The 21,679-nt window shown below is 42.6% G+C and overlaps 1 protein-coding gene across 2 annotated transcripts in view; it reads left to right on the top strand.

Annotated features, from left to right (window-relative positions):
* The window catches only part of ADAM9 (ADAM metallopeptidase domain 9), a 65,425-nt gene extending 57,660 nt beyond the window's left edge, over positions 1–7,765 (top strand). Inside the window, exons 20-22 of one of the 2 annotated variants that reach the window (XM_038746294.1) lie at positions 2,743–2,830; positions 3,623–3,690; positions 5,464–7,765. In XM_038746294.1, coding sequence (XP_038602222.1) covers positions 2,743–2,830; positions 3,623–3,690; positions 5,464–5,569 — 262 coding nt within the window. In that variant the 3' untranslated portion in view covers positions 5,570–7,765. Of the gene's footprint in view, positions 1–2,742; positions 2,831–3,622; positions 3,691–5,463 lie in introns of those variants that run through there. The other variant, XM_038746295.1, reaches the window with a different exon arrangement.
* Positions 7,766–21,679: the final 13,914 nt, after the last annotated feature.

Raw genomic sequence — 21,679 nt, 5'->3', positions numbered from 1 at the left:
TTATATTGCTGCATCCCACTGATGGTCCACTGTCACTGCCAGCAGGCACTCATGTAACAGAGATTTACCTCCTCATACTAACATCAACCCCTCACCTATTACCAGACCTTGCCAATTAAACAAACTTCTCCAAATTCCTCTCAAAGCCCTGCTGAATTTCAGCTCTTCGTACTACAATCTGCCCCCTCCCCAAATTACACAAAGTTCATCTTTCGTTCAATCAGGTAGCTTTATAGCTTGTAGGGAAAACTTCTATAAATCAGCCAGAGAACCAACAGTTGTACTGCAGTCTCCCAAGTGCTTAGTATAGTGTTCTGCTTACAGTGCTTAGAACAGTGCTTGGCACATAGTAAGCACTTAATAAATGCCATCATTATTTTTATTATTACAGTGACTGCTCAATAAATGCCATTAATTGATCCTTACTGCTTTAATATATATGATTGCTGGAAGCAGCATGGCCTAGTGGAAAGCATACAGGCCTGGGAGTCAGAAGATGTGAGTTCTAATCCCGATTCCATAGGTCCTATTCTATAGGACCTTGGGCAAGTCACTTCACTTCAGTTACCTCATCTATAAAATGAGGATTAAGACTAAGAACTATGTGGGACAGGGACTGTGCCCAACCTGATTATCCTCTATCTACCCCAGAGCTTAGAACAGTGTCTGGCACATAGTAAGTACTCAATAAGTATCATTGATTGATTGAAAGAGAATAAGTATTGAATGCTCATTTTGCAGATTAGGGAACTGAGGTGCAGAGAAGTTGTGATTTTGCCCAGAGTCACCCAGCAGGCAAGTAGTGAAGTCAGGAGTGGAACCCAAGTTACTGATAAACAGGCCCACACTCTTTCTACTGGGCCATGCTTTTTACAGCAATCATATATATTAAAGCTGTAAGGATCAATTAATGGCATTTATTGTGCAGTCACTGTAATAATAATAATAATGATGGCATTTATTAAGCACTTACTATGCACCAAGCACTATTCTAAGCACTGTAAGCAGAACACTGTACTAAGCACTCGAGAGACTGCACTGTAGCTGTTGGTAAACACATTCCCTGCCCACAAGAAGCTTACAATCTAGAAGATGTTGGTGGTTGATTATCGGAAACTCATGTGCTTTCTTTAGGAATTTCTGGTGAATCTGTAGTCAACCCACCACTTCCCGAGATGAGTGGTGGAAGACCCAGGGAGCAGCTGATGAGAGACTCGTCTATTTGGGCACGGGCTCCAATTTTCAGATCTCTCACTGATCCATTTGCTAGTCTTCTCCCAAGTTTCTCTGCACTAGCACTTGCCCTCCACTTCTCTTGCCACCCATCCTGTAGCCGTTGCCATGCCATTGTGGTCGCCATTGTGGTTTCAGAACCCACCCTTGCCACAGCTGCCCAGTATTTAAGAAGACTAGTCCTGATTTCTCGTAAAACAATCAGCAGGAGACTGTCCCTTTGCCGACTGCCTTTAATATTTGAAAACTGCTAGGCACACTTGTCATAGAGGAGGACTTTGAGGTTATCGAAGGACCCAGTTTGTCAGATAAGGCAGCTAGACCCTGCAGTAAGAACTACCACAGACCTGTGGGCCCTTCTGGTCTGGTCTGCTTTTTTCTTCTTTTGGCTGTAATGGTATTTATTAGGCACTGTGCTTAGTGTTGGGGAAGAATCCACAGGTGAGAATTAGACACAATCCCTATCCCCAGGGGGTGCACAATCTCCTGGTTGGCTTTTCTCCTATAGTGATGTTTTAGAGTTGTCATCTCAAATTCTGTGAATTAGGTTTTACTATGTTCTGCATTATGACCAGCAGTTCAGTGTAGCATTTGTCTTTTGCATATTCAAGGTTGCAGCTTCTTTAACCCTTTGAATTTAGGAGGAATTGACAAAACAGGAAATGTTGCGCTATTGTATCAGGATTTGGTAAGATATTTTGCATAAAAAATTGTCGTACATTCCATATACCAAAATGTTCTTGTAAAGAAGTGTGAGAAGGGCAAAGAAGATATTGTAACTCCTTTCAGATTTCTCTGAGAACAAGGCATAGCTAAAAGCCCAAGTTCCGAAGCCATTTTCTACCTTTAATTTTGTATTTTTCCTGAAATAAACCCTACATATTGCTGTTCAGGAATACCTTTAAACTCTCCAAGACACATTTGAATAGATGGTTTAAGGTGATTTAGCAGCATTGACAAAATTGGGGATTAATGTCACCATATATCAGTCCAAAAGATGGAATTTTTCAACAATGAAGGGGTGGGAAAAGGTTAGGTCAGCTCTATCAGTGGAACTCTGGAAACTAGTGGTGCCTGTTTGAAGTAGGAAGATGTGCCCACTGGGGCAACTGTAGCACAAAAGCAGGCCATTAGCTGGGATGGTGGTGGGAGCTACTGCTACCCTCGTTTGTTTTTTTAAGCCAAGACAGAGTTGCAGCAGCAGTGTAACAAAATGACTACATAGTGGGAAATGAGAGTAATCGATTATTTTCTTCCTTGGTGGCATGGAGGTTGACCCGGGGGAGATTTGTCAGGATTTGTCAAAGGGAGGGATGCCAGAAAAGAAAGGGACCTACAACTGACCTATGAATTTGCTGATTTTCTTAAAGAATTGCACTGTATTGGTTAGTAGTCTTGTAGCTTCAATCATATGCCAAATATATTCAGTTTATTAGTTTGTATTATGTTCAGCATCAAGAAGAAAGCTTTTCTTTTAATTTCAGCGAAAATGTTACTGTATTTTTCTAGGTCAGAAGGAAAAGATCAACTTAATATTCCTAGGCAAGCAGTAAATGCTCCCCGAAATGTCCCTCCGAAGACTTCCCCCAGACCAGCAGTAAGAGCTTTTAGTTTCATTTATTTCTCAGTATTTCATTTTTTGATTGCTAAAATATTATCCAGCCTTGTAGATTGGCACATTCCCTAGTGATTAAGGCAAGAAGCAGGGGTAAAAGAATGTTGCTCTTTATTGAATCATCTGGGTAGCACCATTTAAGTACGTTGTTGGGAGAAAAGATCTTGGGTTGGTAATATTATGTATTGATTTGCAAGGCAAAAAGAGTAATGGGTTCTGGGGCTTTATATCTTATTTCTCCCACTTCTCCTCTTATTGCTCTTCAGGCCGTTCCTGATACTTGGCGTCTCCTACAGTCTCACCATGTATCATAGTTACAGGATCAACTGCTTTTACATTGTCATTGGGGAGAGGGGTAGCAATTCAAATAGTCCCCAGCTTTCCAAAGTTTCTATAATTCTGGGGCAAGCATTTGTGGAAGACTATCTCACCAGTCTTCCCTACTGACTGTCTCCTCACCTGCTTTCAGTTCCTCATGAGCTTGAGCAAGCCAGTTCCCATACCCCTGAACCCCTTCGAACTTGCTACAACTGATCTCTGATGTAGCAACTGGTATATATTTGTTTTGATTGCCCTTTTGTGTGAGCCATTTCTCTTTCCTCTCTTGAATTATTCTCATATCCCCTCAGAATTAATCTTCAGGATTTGCCCTAATTATTTATGTAAACATTGGCTTGTGCCTTAGATTTCTCCATAATGAAAATTGTGTACTGAATTTGTAAGCTTCCAAGAGTTCTTGCCTTTACATATGTCTTTTGTTTTCTTTTTCCTTAGCCTATGCAAACAAACAGATATCCAGTACCGACATACGCAGTGAACCAGCCTCAGCAATTCCCATTAAGGTCTGAAAGGAAATTTTTTATTCAGCTTACATGGTTTATGTGGCATATTGATCTAACTTGAAGTTGGTGTCTAAAAGAATAATGTTGAAGTGTGGGTGGAAAATTAATGTCTGTAATGATCAGGTAAAATGATGTTTATGAAAGGCTTTTGGGATAAGGTTTTTTTTATCATTAAACTATCAAGTTCCATTGAAATTCAGCCAAGTTAAATTACGTGAAATAAAAATACAATAGTACCTTGAAATTCTAGAACACTTGTTTTTCTTTCAAAAACACTTTTATGTTACTTATCTCATTTTTGTCCTCATGCCATCTCTGTGAGGTAAGGAAGAGGCAGGTATTATGATCTCCCAATACAGGCCAGTGGCAGAGTTGGGACTAGAATTCAGGCTATCTGATTTCCAGACTGGAGCTCTTTCTGTCCCACCAGAGGGTCAGTAGTTTATGCCGGGGGAGCCATATCTAGCTTGTGATATGGCTTTTGAGCCTGGGTACTCACTTTGTGGAGAGATTCACAAAGTGAATGAGGGAGATTATTCAATCAAACAGTGGTATTTGAGCACGTACTGTTTGCAGAGCACTATACTAAATGCTTAGGAAAGGACAAAACAGTAAGGTTGGTTGGTGTGATTCCTTCTTACTGTCTACAGGTAAAGACCAGAGATAAAGTAGATTGTGGGTAGGGGAAATGGTAGAGTATAATAATATTTATATAAGTAGAGCTCACCTCCTCCAGGAGGCTTTCTCAGACTGAGCCCCCTCCTTCCACTCCCCCTCCCCATCCGCCCACCTTACCTCTTTCCCCTCCCCATAGCACCTGTATATATGTATATATGTTTGTACATATTTATTACTCTATTTTTTATTTTACTTGTACATATTTATTCTATTTATTTTATTTTGTTAATATGTTTTGTTGTCTGTCTCCCCCTACTAGACTGTGAACCCGCTGTTGGGTAGGGACCGTCTCTATATGTTGCCAACTTGTACTTCCCAAGCGCTTAGTACAGTGCTCTGCACACAGTAAGCACTCAATAAATACGATTGAATGAATGAATGAATGAGAGTACTCTGGGGCTGCAGTGATATCAGTCAGTGGTATTTGAGCATTTGCAATGTTCAGAGAGCACTGTACTAAGTGCTTTGGAGAATGCAATACAACAGAGTTTGTAGACACATTCCCTGCCCTTTATGAGAAGCAACGTGGGAAGCTGCATGGCTTTGTGGATGAAGCAGGGGCCTAGGAGCCAGAGGACCTGTGTTGTTCTTATCCCAGTTCCACTACTAGCCTGCTGTGAACATTGACTACAGCTTGACTTTGCCATCCACCTCCCCATCATTGGGAGTGAGCTCATACGTCTTCTGTTCATTGAAAACTCCTCACCCTCTTGTAATTGTGGAGGCGGGGGGACAAGAAGTGGGTGAGTAGTGGTTATGCTGGCTTCTAGGGATTTTTTCCATTTGTAGAGTGCTAAGTAACACAATTTTCACCAGAGCTGCTCAGGTGATTTAATAACATCCCTATGAGCTACGTACAGGCAACCAAAGGTTGCTCTACTCTACTACTTTTATATTCCACACAAGAGGTGATATTTTATGGGTGTTAGAATAACCACTCATGCTAATCATTTTTATTAGAGCTACTGAAGGGCATTGTATTAAGTGAATATATTTGTTCTGCAGTTTGGCCCTATCTTCCTCTGCAAATCTAATTGCGGTATGTTTTCCTGGATGTGATAGTGCCCAAGGACTAAACTACTGCTTCTTTCTTAGGCCTCCACCACCACCACAGCAGAAAGTATCATCTCAGGGAAATATTCTTCCTGCTCGCCCTGCACCTGCACCACCAGGATCCAATATGTTTTTCACCGTCACCTAGCCGACTTTGGTGAATTGTGTGTCAATCATCTTTTTCTTCTTTGTGTCATGTTGGAAAACCTCTCTCCTTCCACAGTTATGGATGGAAAAAGGAATTAGGATGCATCGAGCCTATCGGCGGGAACGGAGGAAAAATATGAGTAAATGAAAGTTCAGAAACTATAGGCTCTACCACGATACAAATCATCTAAGAGTTTGCTGTAAATCTTACAATAACACGGGATTCTCAGAGTAACAAATTTTGATTCCGGTAATCAATCAAGTCTTTCAGGTCTTTGGAGAACTGTGACATTGTGAACTAAAGCGCATTTCAAGATTCTGAAAAAGTCAGAGGAATGATCCCCAAAATTAGCTGGATTTTTTTTCCCATTCCACACTTTAAATATGATTTTGAAATGCTCAGCATGATTATTAAAAATCAACATTTGTGCAACAGAGGTTAAACTGTAATGTAAAGCTGAGTAATCAGTCAATCAGAGCACTGTACTAAGCGCTTGGGAGAGTACAATACAACAATATAACAGACACATTCCATGCCCACCATGAGTTTACAATCTGGAGGGATGAAAACTAGGTGAACTACTACCAAAATCATTAGCTTATTTCCTTATCTTCCATATATTGGTAATTATTACCATTGTGCTGTTGAGCACAAAGGAAAAAATCACAATATTTTCTGAAAAGAAGTATAACATACATATATATTATAGACTTATGTATGATGTGTGTGTTTGTGTATAGATATGTACTTCTTTTATCATCCTAATTTCATATTGCTATTGGACTGTAGACAATGGACAATAGAGAAATTAATTTAAATATAAATGGAAAAAACAACAAATGGATCATTTTAAATGCTTGCTAGATTGGTGATCTTTTATAATAGCATAAGTCTTTTTAATGTCTACAAAAGTGAAGGTACGGCATATAATCTTTACTAATAATCAGTCAGGGATACTGTTGGATTATGTTCAACATAAGTGAGGAAGCAGGAATTCTGCAGTATTTTGGGAGGCGTAATGAGTTACAAAGCTACTTGAGAGTATCATGAGCACTTTATAACCCAGAAAGTCTAATGTAAGTACAATAATTTTCACGTAATGAGACTGATTGTTTTCCAATTTTGCTGATACTGTCAGCTAGAATGTTTACAATTAGTTGTGTTAGAGCATATCATATAGTTGATCTCCTTTGTTTTTGTACCACTGATTTTTATTATTAGGTGGTAAACTGTGAGGGTGGAAAAAGCACTTATCTTGGATGGGCACATAAAATGAGTTTAAAGGCTCACCAATGGCTAAAGTTCCTCAGTATGGCGAATGCTCAATGTAGTATGACTGTGGCATTGTTGGTGCAGCCCCATGTGTACCAAGTGAAATGAAAACATTGCTAACCTCCCGAATTCCTCATTTTGTCAGCTTCTTAGGAAAAAAATGTTTTATTAACTGAATTTTCAAATTTTCCAATTGTGTCTATTTCTACATAGAAAATTTAGCATTTGTAGTAATAAAAGACTCAAAATACTGTGGTTAACAATAAATTTACCGTATAATTATTTATAACACTGTTCACTAATGTTGTTAGGACACTGCAAAAGCTTTTTCGAGATTCTCTTGCTGATTTCAAAACAGTTTTTGGCTTATTGCTTAAGTAGAATCTGTATTATATAGAGATACAGCCTCCTTGTTATGTCATAGACTGTATTCCAGTTCTCCAAAGAGAGTTTTTCCTTTGTGAATGGATATCAGGAAGATAGCAAATTGTGAGAATTCCAAAGGAAGGTCTGCTTGTTTTAAATTTGACTGCATATGTTTAGACAGATATTAAAATGTGTGCCTTTCACTATTGTAACCTCAATTTTTGCACTTGCAGTGCATGCTGAAGAGATGGTTTAGGCATACTGTATTTGCCATAGACCTTTTGATTCTTGGAAGTACAGTAATTATTTGACTCTCTGAACTCTTGAGAATATGGAATGTAACTACTGATTTTACACTTGTGTTGTCATTTAAGCAATCTGAACTCTGATCTGTCTTGTTTTGCACTCAAAAGTTGTGTCATCTCATTTTGCTTTATTCTGAAAATTGAAATGTTTCTCTGACACAAATGCCACTTTTAAAAATGGAAGATATTAAAGGGCTTTCTATTAAATTTGTTTTTTCAAACACTAAAATCAAATAAAGACGATGATTTTGTAGCACTGGTATTGCTTTCTGTCCCTAAGCAAAAGATGGCCGTTTTCAGGTAGGTTCTTTTCACCCAACTACACAACTGGTGTCTCTTTTTCTACCCAAATCACTCTCCCAGGAGCCCTGCTCACCTTTCAGTATAGAATGCCTTTAATGGCATTCAAGAATACCTAATTCCTCTTGGCCAATAATAATAATCATAATTATGGTGTTTGTGAAGCGCTATGTCCCAGGCACTATAGTAAGCACTGGGGTAGATACAAGATAAGCAGGTCAGGCACAGTCCTGTCCCACACAAGGCTCACAGTCTTTGTCCCCATTTTACAGATGAGGTAACTGAGGCCCAGAGAAATGACTTGCTCCAGGTCACACAACAGACAAGTAGCCAAGCAGGAATTAAACCCCAGGTCCTCCAACTCCCAGGCTTCTGCTCTTTCCACTAGGACCCCTCTGCTCACCCAGCATACAGTTAAGTCCTCAATGACTACCATTGATTGATTGAGTTTCATAGGAATATACACAACCTGGACTAGTGTGAAATGCATGGGCCTGAGAGTCAGGAGACCTGGGTTCTAATCCGGCTTTGGCCACTTGGCCTCCTATGGGAACTTGGACAAGTCACGTGACTTCTTTGCCTCAGTTTCCTCATCTCTAAAGATGGGGATGTTACTTGTTCTCCCTTTCCCTTAGACTCTGAGCCCCAGGTGTAACAGACTGTCCAATCTGTTTATATTGTATCTACCTCAAGGCTTAGTACAGGGCTTGGCATATTGTAAGTGCTTAACAAATGCCACTGTGATAAGAAGGTTCTTTGCAGGAAGTTGCAGAACCTATATAGTTGCAATATTAAATAAATGGCATATATATTCATCAATGATCAATTATTTACTGAGCACTTACTATGTGCAGAGCACTATACTAAGTGCTTGGGAGAGTACAGTGTAAGAGTTGGTGGACATGTTCCCTGCCCATGTGACAATGACACAGTATTCAGTAATAGTTCCTAAGAGACTGGACATTTAAAATAATGATACCTGACAGGGACACACCAATTGAAAATTGGACTGATATAAAGTGGAATGAATGATCTTCCTACTCCATCAAATAATCTATATCTCAGATGATTTATGATCACCCACTCCTCCCAGTAATCTAATCCTGCCAACCCAACAGGCTGTAAATTCACTGTGGGCAGGGAACATGTCTGCTCTGTTATTGTACTTGCCCAAGTGCGTAGTACAGTGCTCTACACTCAAGCACTCAAATACCGATGATTATGATAAAGAAGCAGCATGGCCTCGTGGATAGAGTGAGGACATGGGTTCTAATCCCTGCTCTCCAATTCGCCTGATGTGTGTGTGGTGAACCCACAACAAGCTTATTAGTGACTGTGATCCCATGAACAACAAGGTAAAGACTGCAAAGGCAGTGATGGATGCTACTTGAGGTAGGTGATTTGCCAGCCTGTGGGGGTGAGCATGTGGGGGAGGCCTGCCCTTCTCTCCCTGTTCTACTGGGTTAACTAGCCTGGACCAATCAATGACAGCCAGGTGAAGCCACAACTGCGATGCCTAAGGCAGATAAAAGGCATCAGTAGGTTTGAGTCACAAGGAAACACCTGGAGCACAGCAGGTAGAGATGCCAGAAGAAGCATGTGGATAGAAGCAAGGCAGGAGAGCAGCACTTGGAAGCAGAAAGAAGCAACAGCAGAACAGGTTCCCTTGACCAGAAAATTGGTATTGGACCCTTGGTGGAGTGAGATTATGTCACACCAATGCACATTGGTAAAGCTAAGTTTAAAAAAAAACTTTCCACAGTAACCTTGGTGGTTGGTAGTGTTATCTGACTATTATGTGTCACTGAGGCTATTCTGGTCTAGGAAAGTCCTAGTTGGTATGAGCCAGGGGACTTATGACAGTGTGACCTTGGTGAAGTCACTTAACTTCTCTGCTCCTCAGTTACCTTATCTGGAAAAAGTGGGGATTAAGGCTGTGAGCCCCATGTGGGAAAGGGACATTGTCCAACCTCATTTGTTTGTATCCATCTTAATGCTTAGTAGAGTGCTTGGCACATAGTAAGCACTTACAAATGCCATTATATTGAATTCACCTGGACTCATCATAGCCTCCTGCTGGTGATTTTGCTGCATCCTTCAGAGAGAGGTGTGTGTGATGTGAGAAGAGAAAAAGGATTTATATGGGGAACTTTGTGGCCTGGTATATAGAAAAAAGGTGGGTGAGAATTATTTTTGAAGCCCAGTGAAATCATTTTGGCAATGGTGTTCATGGCCAGCAAAGGGAACACGTATGAGTTGACAAAGGAGAAGTCTTGTAAAAATAATGCTAACTACTAGATCTTCAGAATCAAGTTTCTTGAACCCTGTTGCCACTGTGATTAGAGTGCAGGGATTTGTGAAATGAGTGAAAGTGAATGAAGTCATTGCTACCTTTCTCAAATGGAGTTTTTTTTTGAGAACCATCTCACCAGTACATTAGAGGAAAAAAAACCTAGGAGAAAGTATAGGATGCTGAATTTGAATGAATAGATTTATAGACTTTTTCTGATATTTAATTGCCCAATCCTAAAGATGATTTCAAGTCTGCTCCGTGTTTTTAGAATACACATTTTTAGAAGGTCTCTTTCCTGGGTTGGTCTAAGAAAATAAAGATTCAAACTTTTCAGTTAAATGAGGTAGTTTTAGAAATGCAGAAAGTGTAGGAACCACACTTTGCAAAGAGGAGTGAAAAACGTTTTCTAAAGAATTGGTACATTATGTATCAAGGAACATCATAACATACCTCATCACTAATGTCCACCTCTAGAAATGTGAAAAACCAAAAGTTTATTAGTTTGTTGCTATATACTTGACAAAGGATTTTGCCTCCAGATTGGGAAAGGAGGGCAAGTCTCTGTCTTTGAGAGGAGCCATGCTGCCACTCCCTTGGGAATATCTCAAGTGGAGATTAAATCCCTGAGTTTTAGGTGGGACAGGGACTGTATCTAATCTGGTTATCTTGTGTCTACTCCAAGGAAGCTGTCCACACTACCACCTCTACCTTGGCAAGTTTCAGTCTGGTTCAGGGACAGAACAGATCTCCTGGGAGCAGGTAGGGGTGAAGAAAAAAAAATCATAAGGACAAAGGGGCATCTAGTGCCACGGTCACCCTTCCACTTCCCCCACAGAGCTGTCACTCCTTTGGCTAGCTTAGGAGTTCCCATCCAATTGCTTACTTGTAAAGCCTTCAGGCAGGGTTGCCACCTTCATTAGCCTTTGGACATCTCTTGTCCAGACACCATCTCTTTGAACCATACAGAAACCTAATACACACACACAATCCTCTAGACTGTGAGCTCCATGGGGTGCAGGGAATGTGTGTCGGTTTGTTTTTGTACTGTACTTTCCCAAGCCCTAAGTACAGTGCTTTGCACATGGTAAGCTCTCAATAAATAAGATTGAATGAATGCATGAACACACAGGAAGACCATCAGGTTGGAGATGGGATTCAAACAACTTTAATTCCTAAACATAGTGTTTGGGGAAAGAACAGGTTTTCTCTGGATAGCTAGAAGGGGTAGGGGTGGCTCTAGCGGGGATCAGGGCCAATCCCAGGCCTCGGAAGACATCCTGAGACATGGGCCTGGGGTTGTGTGAGTTGGGGTGAAGTCAGGATTGCTTCAGAATTGCTCCCCTCAGGCTGTTGAGAATCCAGAATGAAGTTAGAGCTGGTTTGGCTGGAGGGCTGTGGTCCTGGATTTGCTGGGGGGCTGCTGAAACAACATTTTAAACATTTTTAGGGACGAATACTAAGGAGAAGAAATGAAAATGGCTGGAGGAAAAGGAGGGAATGCAAAGGAAGGAAAAGATAGAGAACAGATCCCCAGCAACCACCTCTTTACTGGCGCTCTCTCACCTGTGCTGCCACCATCCCCCCAGCAGTGGGGCTCCCACTGAGGATTAGGGGGCACCTAGTGGAAATGCTGCAGTAGGCTTGGCCCCTCTGTCCCACCTCTTCAGGCCTGGTCTGTGACTTCCTACCTCTCTCCTCCTTCCCCTGCCCCCCAACCCCGTGGATGCCATCTCTGCTACCATATCAATCCAAGCACTCATCCTCTCCCACCTTTATTGTAGCATCAGCCTCCTTGCTGACCTCCCTGCCTCACTAATACTAATGATAATAATGGCATTAAGGGCTTACTAGGTGCCAAGCACTGTACTAAACGATGGAGTAGAGCCAAGACAACCAGATGGAACAAAATGTTCCATCTTTTTGTTAATATGCTTTGTTCTGTTCTCTGTCTCCCCCTTCTAGACTGTGAGCCCACTGCTGGGTAGGGACTGTCTCTATATGTTGCCAACTTGTACTTCCCAAGCACTTAGTACAGTGTTCTGCACACAGTAAGCACTCAATAAATATGATTGATTGATTGATTGATTGATAGAACAAAGTCCCCGTACCACAGGGGGCTCACCGTTCAAGATAGGTAATGAATCCCCATTTTACAGATCAGGAAACTGAGGCACAGCAAAGTTAGGTGACTTGCCCAAGATCACAGTGGAGGCAAATGGATACATTCATTCATTCAATCGTATTAATGAAGAGCTTAGTGTGTGCAGAGCATTGTACTAAGCACTTGGAAAGTACAATTCGGCAACAGAGACAATCCCTACGCAACAACGCACTCAGAGTTGGGATTAAAATAAGGTGACTCTCGAACCCATGCTCATTGTGGGTCGGGAATGTGTCTGTAATAATGCTACATTGTACTCTCCCAAGTGCTTAGTGCAGTGCTCTGCACACAATAAGTGCTCAGGGACTAGAGCTGACTGTCTGACTTTTCCACTAGGCCACATTGCTTCCTAGGAGAAGGCTCATCATTCATTCATTCATTCATAAAATTGTATTTATTGAGCGCTTACTGTGTGCAGAGCACTGTACTAAGCGCTTGGGAAGTACAAGTTGGCAACAGATAGAGACGGTCCCTACCCAACAGCGGGCTTACAGTCTAGATGGGGGAGACAGACAACAAAACAAAACATATTAACAAAATGAAATAAATAGAATAGTAAATATGTACAAGTAAAATAAATAGAGTAATAAATCTGTACAAACATATATACAGGTGCTGTGGGGAAGGGAAGGAGGTAAGGCGGAGGGGATGGAGAGGGGGAAGAGGGGGAGAGGAAGGAGGGGGCTCAGTATGGGAAGGCCTGCTGGAGGAGATGAGGTCTCAGTAGGGCTTTGAAGAGAGGAAGAGAGCTAGCTTGGCGGATGTGCAGAGGGAGGGCATTCCAGGCCAGGGGGAGGACGTGGGCCGGGGGTCGACAGCGGGACGGGCGAGAACAAGGCCCAGTGAAGAGGTTAGTGGCAGAGGAGCGGAGGGTGCGGGCTGGGCCGTAGAAGGATAGAAGGGAGGTGAGGTAGGAGGGGGCGAGGTGATGGACAGCCTTGAAGCCGAGAGTGAGGAGTCTTTACCTGATGTGTAGGTTGACTGGTAGCCACTGGAGATTTTTCAGGAGGGGTGTAACATGCCCAGAGCATTTCTGCACAAAGACAATCCAGGCAGCAGCGTGAAGTATACACTGAAGTGGGGAGAGACAGGAGGATGGGAAATCAGAGCGGAGGCTGATGCAGTAATCCAGTCGGGATAGGATGAGAGTTCGAACCAGCAGGGTAGCAGTTTGGATGGAGAGGAAAGGGCGGATCTTGGCGATGTTGCGAAGGTGAGACCGCCCGGTTTTGGTGACTGATTGGATGTGTGGGGCGAACGAGAGAGCGGAGTTGAGGATGACACCAAGGTGTCAGCAGGTTGATGACTGTCAGAAGGAGACACTGAGCCCATCTGTTCCAAAAGATCAAGGGATGAAGTAGGAAGTAGAGGCAAGCAGAAGGAAGAAATCCTGGCAGCCCAGGATTTGATCAAGCGCATAGTGCAGTGCTCTGCACACAATAAGTGCTCAATAAATACGATTGACTGAATGAAGCTGGTCTCTTTCTACACCTCTAAGAATGATGCCTCTAACCGGGGTTGCTCTTCTGCTAGAGTATGCCAAGCCACTGGACCAGAACCTTCTAGAATTAGGCGTAGTAGCCACGAAGAAACAGCTGGCATCTTTGCCTTGGCCACCTGATTCCCAGGCTTCCAGAGGCTTGAGTTTTCCCAGCGAGTGCAAGCTAATCGGCCTTGTTCTGCCTGGACAGCAGATACCGGGGAGGTAGGTCAAGACCCAAAAGCCTGCTCCATCTATGTCTCGTTGTGGACGGAAAACATTTGTCCCAACTCTGTAATACAGTACTCTCTGAATACACGGCTCTGCACTCAGTTCAATGCTTAGTATTAGTGCTCTGCACACAGTAAGCCCTCAATATGATTGAAAGGATGAATATTCTTCCAAATACTTGGTACAGTGCTCTGCACAAAGTAATAAAAATTAATGATTATGGTACTTGCTAAGCGCTTACTATGTGCCAATCACTGTTCTAAGCACTGGGGTAGACGCAAGTTAATCAGTTTGGACACATGGGGCTCACAATCTCTGTTTTACAGATGAGGTAACTGAGGCCCAGAGAAGTGAAATGACTTGCCAAGGTCACAGAGCAGACATGTGGCAGAGTCAGAATTTGAACCCAGGTCCTTCTGACTCCCAGGCCTGTGAAAGTGAGCGCTCAATAAATACAACAGATTGATTGAGTCATCATGCCTGAGGAACTGATCAGAACAAAGAAATGCCCTTTCTACAGTAGATCAAGTCCTCTTTAAAGTTCCTGAATGTTTTGTATTTATAATTGAAGCTCTTTCTGTCCTTCCAGCACCAATGTCACCAAGTTCGTTTCGCTTCCTCATTGGGATACGTAAAAACCCTTCCTTAGCTAGCATTTTGGTACTTTATAATCTTGTCACTTCACGCAGATGACAGAACTCCCATAAGAAATAGTATCTCGGTAAAATGAGAAAAGAGCTAGGTAGAGAAGCAGCGTGGCTCAGTGGAAAGAGCCCGGGCTTTGGAGTCAGAGGTCATGGGTTCGAATCCCGACTCCGCCACATGTCTGCTGTGTGACCTTGGGCAAGTCACTTAACTTCTCTGAGCCTCAGTTAACTCATCTGTAAAATGGGGATTGACTGTGAGCCCCACGTGGGACAACATGATCACCTTGTATCCCCCCCAGCACTTAGAACAGTGCTTTGCACATAGTAAGTGCTTAACAAATGCCATTGTTATTATTATTACCTGCACCTATCCTCTCCCACCCTGGCTCCCTTCTCGAAAAATCAACAACCAACAGTACGCTGTAACAAAGCAGACAATCAAACAGAAGGAGAGAGAAGACAGAACAATTATAGATGACTAGATAACACTCCAGATGGCAATTTGGGCAGCACAGTTAATAAGCAGCCTGTTTCAGGGGACCAGCATGTTAGCACATTATTGCAACAACTGGAAACCGGCAGCTGAAGCATTATCTTTCCGATTACCCCGAGAATGGCGGATGTGTAACTCGCCAAAAGCAAGTAAAATAGAGGAGCTGGATGTTCCCCAATATTGGATCTCGTGCCTGCAGTTTTTCTTCATAAAACCGAGTAACTAAGCAGAAGCCATCATGGGGCAAAAATTAAAGGGTTCTGCTGAAGCGGTAGCAAGCCGAGACTAGATGGCTCTATTTTCACGCCTCCTAAAGATTATTTCTTACTTTGTCATTTGCATTTACTTAAAACGTTTGTCTGTGGGGTGTGATGAAACCAATCCAATAATCTGTTTTTAACGCCCAACTCCTCCTCTAAACCCCTTGTGGGCAGGGGTCACATCTACCAACTCTGTTGTAGTGTACCGTCCCGAGCGTTTTGTACGGGGCTCTCCACAAAGCAAGCGCTCAGTACAGACCACAGATCAATCGATAACCATCGACAGATACGCAGTATGGCATAGGGATAGAGCACGGGCCTGGTAGTCGGAAGGTGTGCTGCCATTTGTCTGCTGCATGACCTTGGGCGAGTCACTCAACTCCTCTGTGCCTCAGTTCCCTCATCTGTAAAATGGGGATGGAGACTGTGAGCCCCACGTGGAATAGGAAGAGGGAATTTGCCTGTTTCCACCCCAGTTTGCTTGTTTCCACCCCAGCTCTTAGAATGGCGCCTGGCACATGTTAAGTGCCTAGCAAACAAATAATAATAATAATAATGATAGCATTTATTAAGCGCTTACTATGTGCAAAACACTGTTCTAAGCACTTGGGAGGTTACAAGGTGATCAGGATGTCCCACAGGGGGCTCACAGTCTTAATCCCCATTTTACAGATGAGGGAACTGAGGCACAGAGGAGTTAAGTGACTTGCCCAAAGTCACACAGCTGACAAGTGGCGGAGCAGGGATTTGAACCCATGACCTCTGACTCCAAAGCCCGGGCTCTTTCCACTGAGCCACACTGCTTCTCATACAAATACCACCGTTATTATCATTATTAGTAGTATTATCATTGATTGGGTTGCCCCTTGAATTAATTCAAGTGCAATTCAATCGTGCATATTCCCCTCGGAGCCAGGATGCCAGCAATCCCCGCTACAGTCTTCCCCACATCACTCATTCTCACTTGACAGCTTCGGGAGATGAAGGGTGAATGTTAAGTTTCCAGTCACACTCAGCTAAGTATCTTGTCAGCTACTTCCTTCTGCGCAACACATCTTCATTGTCAATCTGCTGAGGGTGGTACTCCCGGCAGGAGAGCCCTAGGGGAAAATCTGTGTAGGGCAGGCTCTTCAGGGCTGTATTTCTAGTGCTTTTGCCTACAGCAAATAAAAGAATAGGAGGCAAAAGAAAGTTGGGTGAAACCTCATGCTGGGTTCCTGATTCCAAGCAGCATGGTGTAGTGGAGAGAGCCCGGGCCTGGAAGTCAGAAGGACCTGGTTTCTAATCCTGGCTTCACTACTTGTCTACTGTGTGACCTTGGACAAGTCATTTCACTTCTCTGGGCCTCGGTTGGCTCATCTGTAAAATGGGGATTAAGAATGTGAGGAACATGGGCTGTGTCCAACCTTGTATCCATTCCAGCGCTTAGTATAACAGAGCTTAGTGAAGCAGCGTGGCTTAGTGGAAAGAGCCTGGGCTTGGGAGTCAGAGGTTGTGGGTTCCAATTCTGGCTTCACCACTTGTCATTTGTGTGACTTTGGACAAATCACAACTTCTCTGTGCCTCAGTTACCTCATCTGTAAAATGGGGATTAAGACTGTGAGCCTCACGTGGAACAACCTGATGACCTTGTATCTACCCCAGCACTTAGAACAGTGCTTGGCACATAGTAAGCGCTTAACAAATTATTATTATAATGCCTGGCATATAGTAAGCACTTAACAAATACCATAAAAAAATGAGTGTTAAAAAATAATCACCATTTCAGGTCTCGGTGCTCCTCACCCCATCCCGGGAACTCCACGTTCTAGACCCAGCATGGCCTAATGGATAGAGCCTCAGCCTGGGAGTCAGAAGGACCTGGGTTTCAAAGGGCTACATGCCATCCTGATAATTGACAACCTATCAACTTTTGTTGAAGCTGAAGACCACTCCCTCTTCCTTGAAACACTCTCTCATTTGGCTGATTTGACTAACCTGGTTCCCAACTCATTTCTCTGGATTGCTCAGTTCTGTTTGCTAGCTCCCCTTCTGCCTCTCATCTCTTAGAAAGGTGCTCCCTCAATGCTCTATGCTACCTCTCTAGACTACAAGCTCACTGTGGCAAGAAACATGTCTACCAACTCTGTTGTATTGTGCTTTCACAAGTGCTCGGTACAGTGCTCTGACACAGGAAGAGTTCAATAAAACGATTGATTGATTGATTAAGTTTCCTACTATTCTCACTCTAACTTCACTCTCTTGGAGAACTCATCCCATCACCTGGTTTCAACTATCATCTCTATGTAGATCAATAGATCAATGGTATTTATTGAGCGCCTACTGAATGTGGAGCACTGCTTGGGAGTGTGCAATACTGGGAGTTGGGAGCACATCCTGTACCCACACGAGTTTACAGTCTAGAGGGAGGACTCCCAAATCTACCTGTCTCATCCTGGCCTAGAATCCCACATCTCCTTTTGCCTTCAGGGACTCAAGCAATCCTATCGACTGAATTCCTACTGTATGCTTAGCACAGCACTAAGCGCTTGGAAGAGTGTAATAGAACAGGATTGGAAGACAGCTTCAGCACATTGCCACTTGGATGTCCCACTGGCACCTCAAACTCCATATCTCAAATTTATTCACCTGTCCCCATAAACTTACTCCTCCCCCTTTCTTATCTCAGTAGATAACCCTGTTATCTTCTCTGCCCATTAAGCCCACATCCTCAATATCATCCTTGATTCCTTGGTACTTTTCAAATTAACATTCAATCCACTGCCAAGTTCTTCCTTCACATCTCCTAGAGCCAAACTGCTACCACCCTGGTTCATTCATTCATTCATTCATTCCATCGTATTTATTGAGTGCTTACTGTGTGCAGAGCACTGTACTAAGTGCTTGGGAAGTACAAGTCACACTCTAGTTACATAGTGGCTAGAATCCTGGGCCATCTCCTCTATGGTCTCCAGTCTCCCTCTCACCACCTCCAATCTTTACTACCCACTATGGCATGGATGACTTTCCTGAACCACAGCTCAACATGCATCTCTCCTCTCCTCAAAACCCTCCGTTGGTTCCCCATGCCTCTCCACAGCAAACAAAATCTCCTCCCCATTGGCTTTAAGGCTCTCTCCACCATCTCCTCTCCATTTTAGACATTAAGCTTGTTTTAGATGGGGAACATGTCAACCAACTCTGTTATATTATGTTCTCCCAAGCACTCTGTACAGTACACTGCACACAGTAAGTGTTCAGTAAATTGATTAAGATTACTTGTAAACAATTCTCTTCTCCATTACCTCCCAGCTTGATGCTTTCATTTCTCCCAACTGCATTTCACTGTTCACTCCTCCACTTCTGCTGCCTTGCTCAGGCTGTTCTCCCTGCTTGAAATTCCCTCCCCAGATCTGACAGAATGCAACTTTCCTCATATCCAAAGCCTTATTCAAACTCTTATTGAAGACACATCTCCTCCAAGAGGCTTTCCCTGACTAAGCCCCCTTTTCCTCTTCTCCCACTCTCTTCTGTGTCGCCCTGACTTGCTCTCTTTATTCACCTCCTTTCCCAGCCCCACAGCACTTATGTACACATCCGTAATTTATTTATTCATATCAATGCCTGTCTCTCCCTCTAGACTGTAAGCTTGCTGTGGGCAGGGAATATGACTGTTACACTGCTGTGTCACACTCTCCCAAGGGCTTAGTACAGTGCTCTGGACACAGTAAGCACCCAAAAAATATGGTTAATGTTTGACTAATTGATATTCAAGGCCCTCTTAAAATCCCTCCTCCTTAAGCAAGCCTTTCCTGATTAGTGCCCAGAACCCTAAGTTGTATAAACCCTTCAGCCTTCACTAGCTGATGAACTTATTTTCTATTTTATATAGAGAAGCAACGTGGCTCCGTGGAAAAGAGCCCGGGCTTTGGAGTCAGAGGTCATGGGTTCAAATCCTGACTCCACCACTTGTCAGCTGTGTGACTTTGGGCAAGTCACTTCACTTCTCTGTGCCTCAGTTCCCTCACCTGTAAAATGGGGATTAAGACCGTGAGCCCCTCATGGGACAACCAGATTACCCTATCTCCACCCCAATGCTTAGAACAGTGCTTGGCACATAAAAAGCGTTTAACAAATACTATAATAGTCATTATTACTATTATTATTGCTGGCAGGAAATGTGCTCTACTAAAACTGTAAACTCTCTGAGGGCAGGGATTGTGTCTACCATTCATTCATTCATTCAATCGTATTTACTGAGCGCTTACTGTGTGCAGGGCACTGTGCTAAGTGCTTGGGAAGTACAAGTTGGCAACATATAGAGACGGTCCCTACCCAACAGCAGGCAACGCTCCAGTGACCAGTAAATGCTCAACAAATACTACTGATGGATTCCTTTGTCCTTAGAACATTACAATGCACCTTGTAGGGGCTCAATAAATACCAATACTACAATTACTATTGCTACTACTAGACTGTAAACTCCCCAAGAGCAGAGATTATGTCTACTTGATTGAATTCTCCCAACTGCTATGTACAGTGCCCTGCACACAGTAAAGTGTGGCTTAGTGGAAACAGCATGGGCCTGGGAGACAGAAGGATCTGGGTTTTAATTCCGGCTCTTCTACTTGTCTGCTGTGTGACCCTGGGCAAGTCACTTACCTTCTCTGTGCCTCAGTTACCTCATCTGTAAAATGGGGATTAAGACTGTGAGCCCCACATGGGACAACCTGATAACCTTGTATCTAAGCCAGCGCTTAGAACAGTGCTTGGCATATAGTAAGTGCTTAACAAGTACCATCATTATTATTAAATGCTCGATAAGTACCAGGGGTTGATTACTACTACTACTATTAATATTGCTAATAAGGAATTCTTCTTCATTCTACACTTTCTAGTCCTGTAGCTACAACTCTCCTTTCACTCACACCACCTTAGTTTTTTCATTTAATTTTATGTGCTGTTCAGTTTTGTCCAGATACGTCTTTCATACATCTGTGCACATCACTCATTTCTCTAACTCGGATGGTAAGTAACTAGAGGGACAGAATCATGTCTATTTAACCTTCAGTACAGTATTTAACAGAGTCATTATCTAGTACGTGATGATAGTAGCAGTCTTGGAGATTTGTACTGAGTGGGAGGGTGTGGGAGGGGAGAGAGGGGCAAGGGGGGGAAGAATAAGAAATTCAGGAAAAGTACTGAAGGAGAAAAGTGCATAGGGTTTAAAAGAAAACCAAAAGGCTAACCTCCCATTTTATACATTTTAACTCATTGTTGAGCATCACTGATGACCTTTCAAAACTACCCTTTTTAGAATAATTAGGGCGTCCTTTTAAGTCATATCCATTTTTACTAATACACTGTACTTGCTACCAAATTTTCCCATTTTCAGATTCCTCAAATGTCCATATTTTGCCTTTTAAAATGGTTTCAAAGTGCATAAAATATAGCACACTTTAATATATACACCTGAAATAGTTCAAGGGCCAGAAAATGGATAGGTCTACTGTAGGGGGTATTATATCAGGTTTTATTTTCAAATTTAGTGTAGCAATATAGTGGTGAGAATCTAAAAGGCTACCGTGACTTTTTATTGAAAACTGCTTTTAGCACCTCATATTTTTCACAGTGATTTCTTTTTGGCCATGTATAAATATCATTTCTGGAGATGCACTTTTCTGAATGTAATTTATTTCACTCTTGCTACGATTTGGAGGAAACTTTCAAGGGTTCAGGTGACCCGACCTATAATACAATTAGGTAACGCTGCCTGTCAGCTACACTGATACCCAGGGAGATTGGAGGGAAGGAGTTTACACCCTGATCAGATCAGACACTGGACTCTTTTAATTATTTTCTCAATATCAGTTTCCATTTACTGAAACTATGCAACCTGCATTTTATGGATGGCCCTTATTTGCTTATATTGCAATTTCCTTCTGTGAGCTGCTCCACATAAAAGTCCTCATTTCAGGCATGAAAGTAGTTAGAGGACTTTAACTGACTCAATTTCAAGCAATCAGGAGGAATACTGACCACTTGCAAAGAGTCAGTTACTTACATCTATGATGGGAAAGATAAAATCACTTCTTTCCTGATATTTGGATTCATGTTAACTCCATTAAAATGCTGTTTGTTAAGCGCGTCATGTATGCCAGACACTGTTCTAAGCCCTGGGGTGGATACAAGCAAATCAGGTTGGACACAGTCCCTGACCCATGTGGGGCTCACAGTCTCAATGAAGTCTATTATAACTTCCAATATTAATCCCTACGATATTACTGTCCAAAATCACCCAAAATACCATCAAAGACAAGGAA

The sequence above is a fragment of the Tachyglossus aculeatus genome, chromosome 5, assembly GCF_015852505.1.
Source record: "Tachyglossus aculeatus isolate mTacAcu1 chromosome 5, mTacAcu1.pri, whole genome shotgun sequence".
Taxonomy (NCBI): Eukaryota; Metazoa; Chordata; class Mammalia; order Monotremata; family Tachyglossidae; genus Tachyglossus; species Tachyglossus aculeatus.
This window is presented reverse-complemented; position numbering and strand designations above follow the sequence as displayed.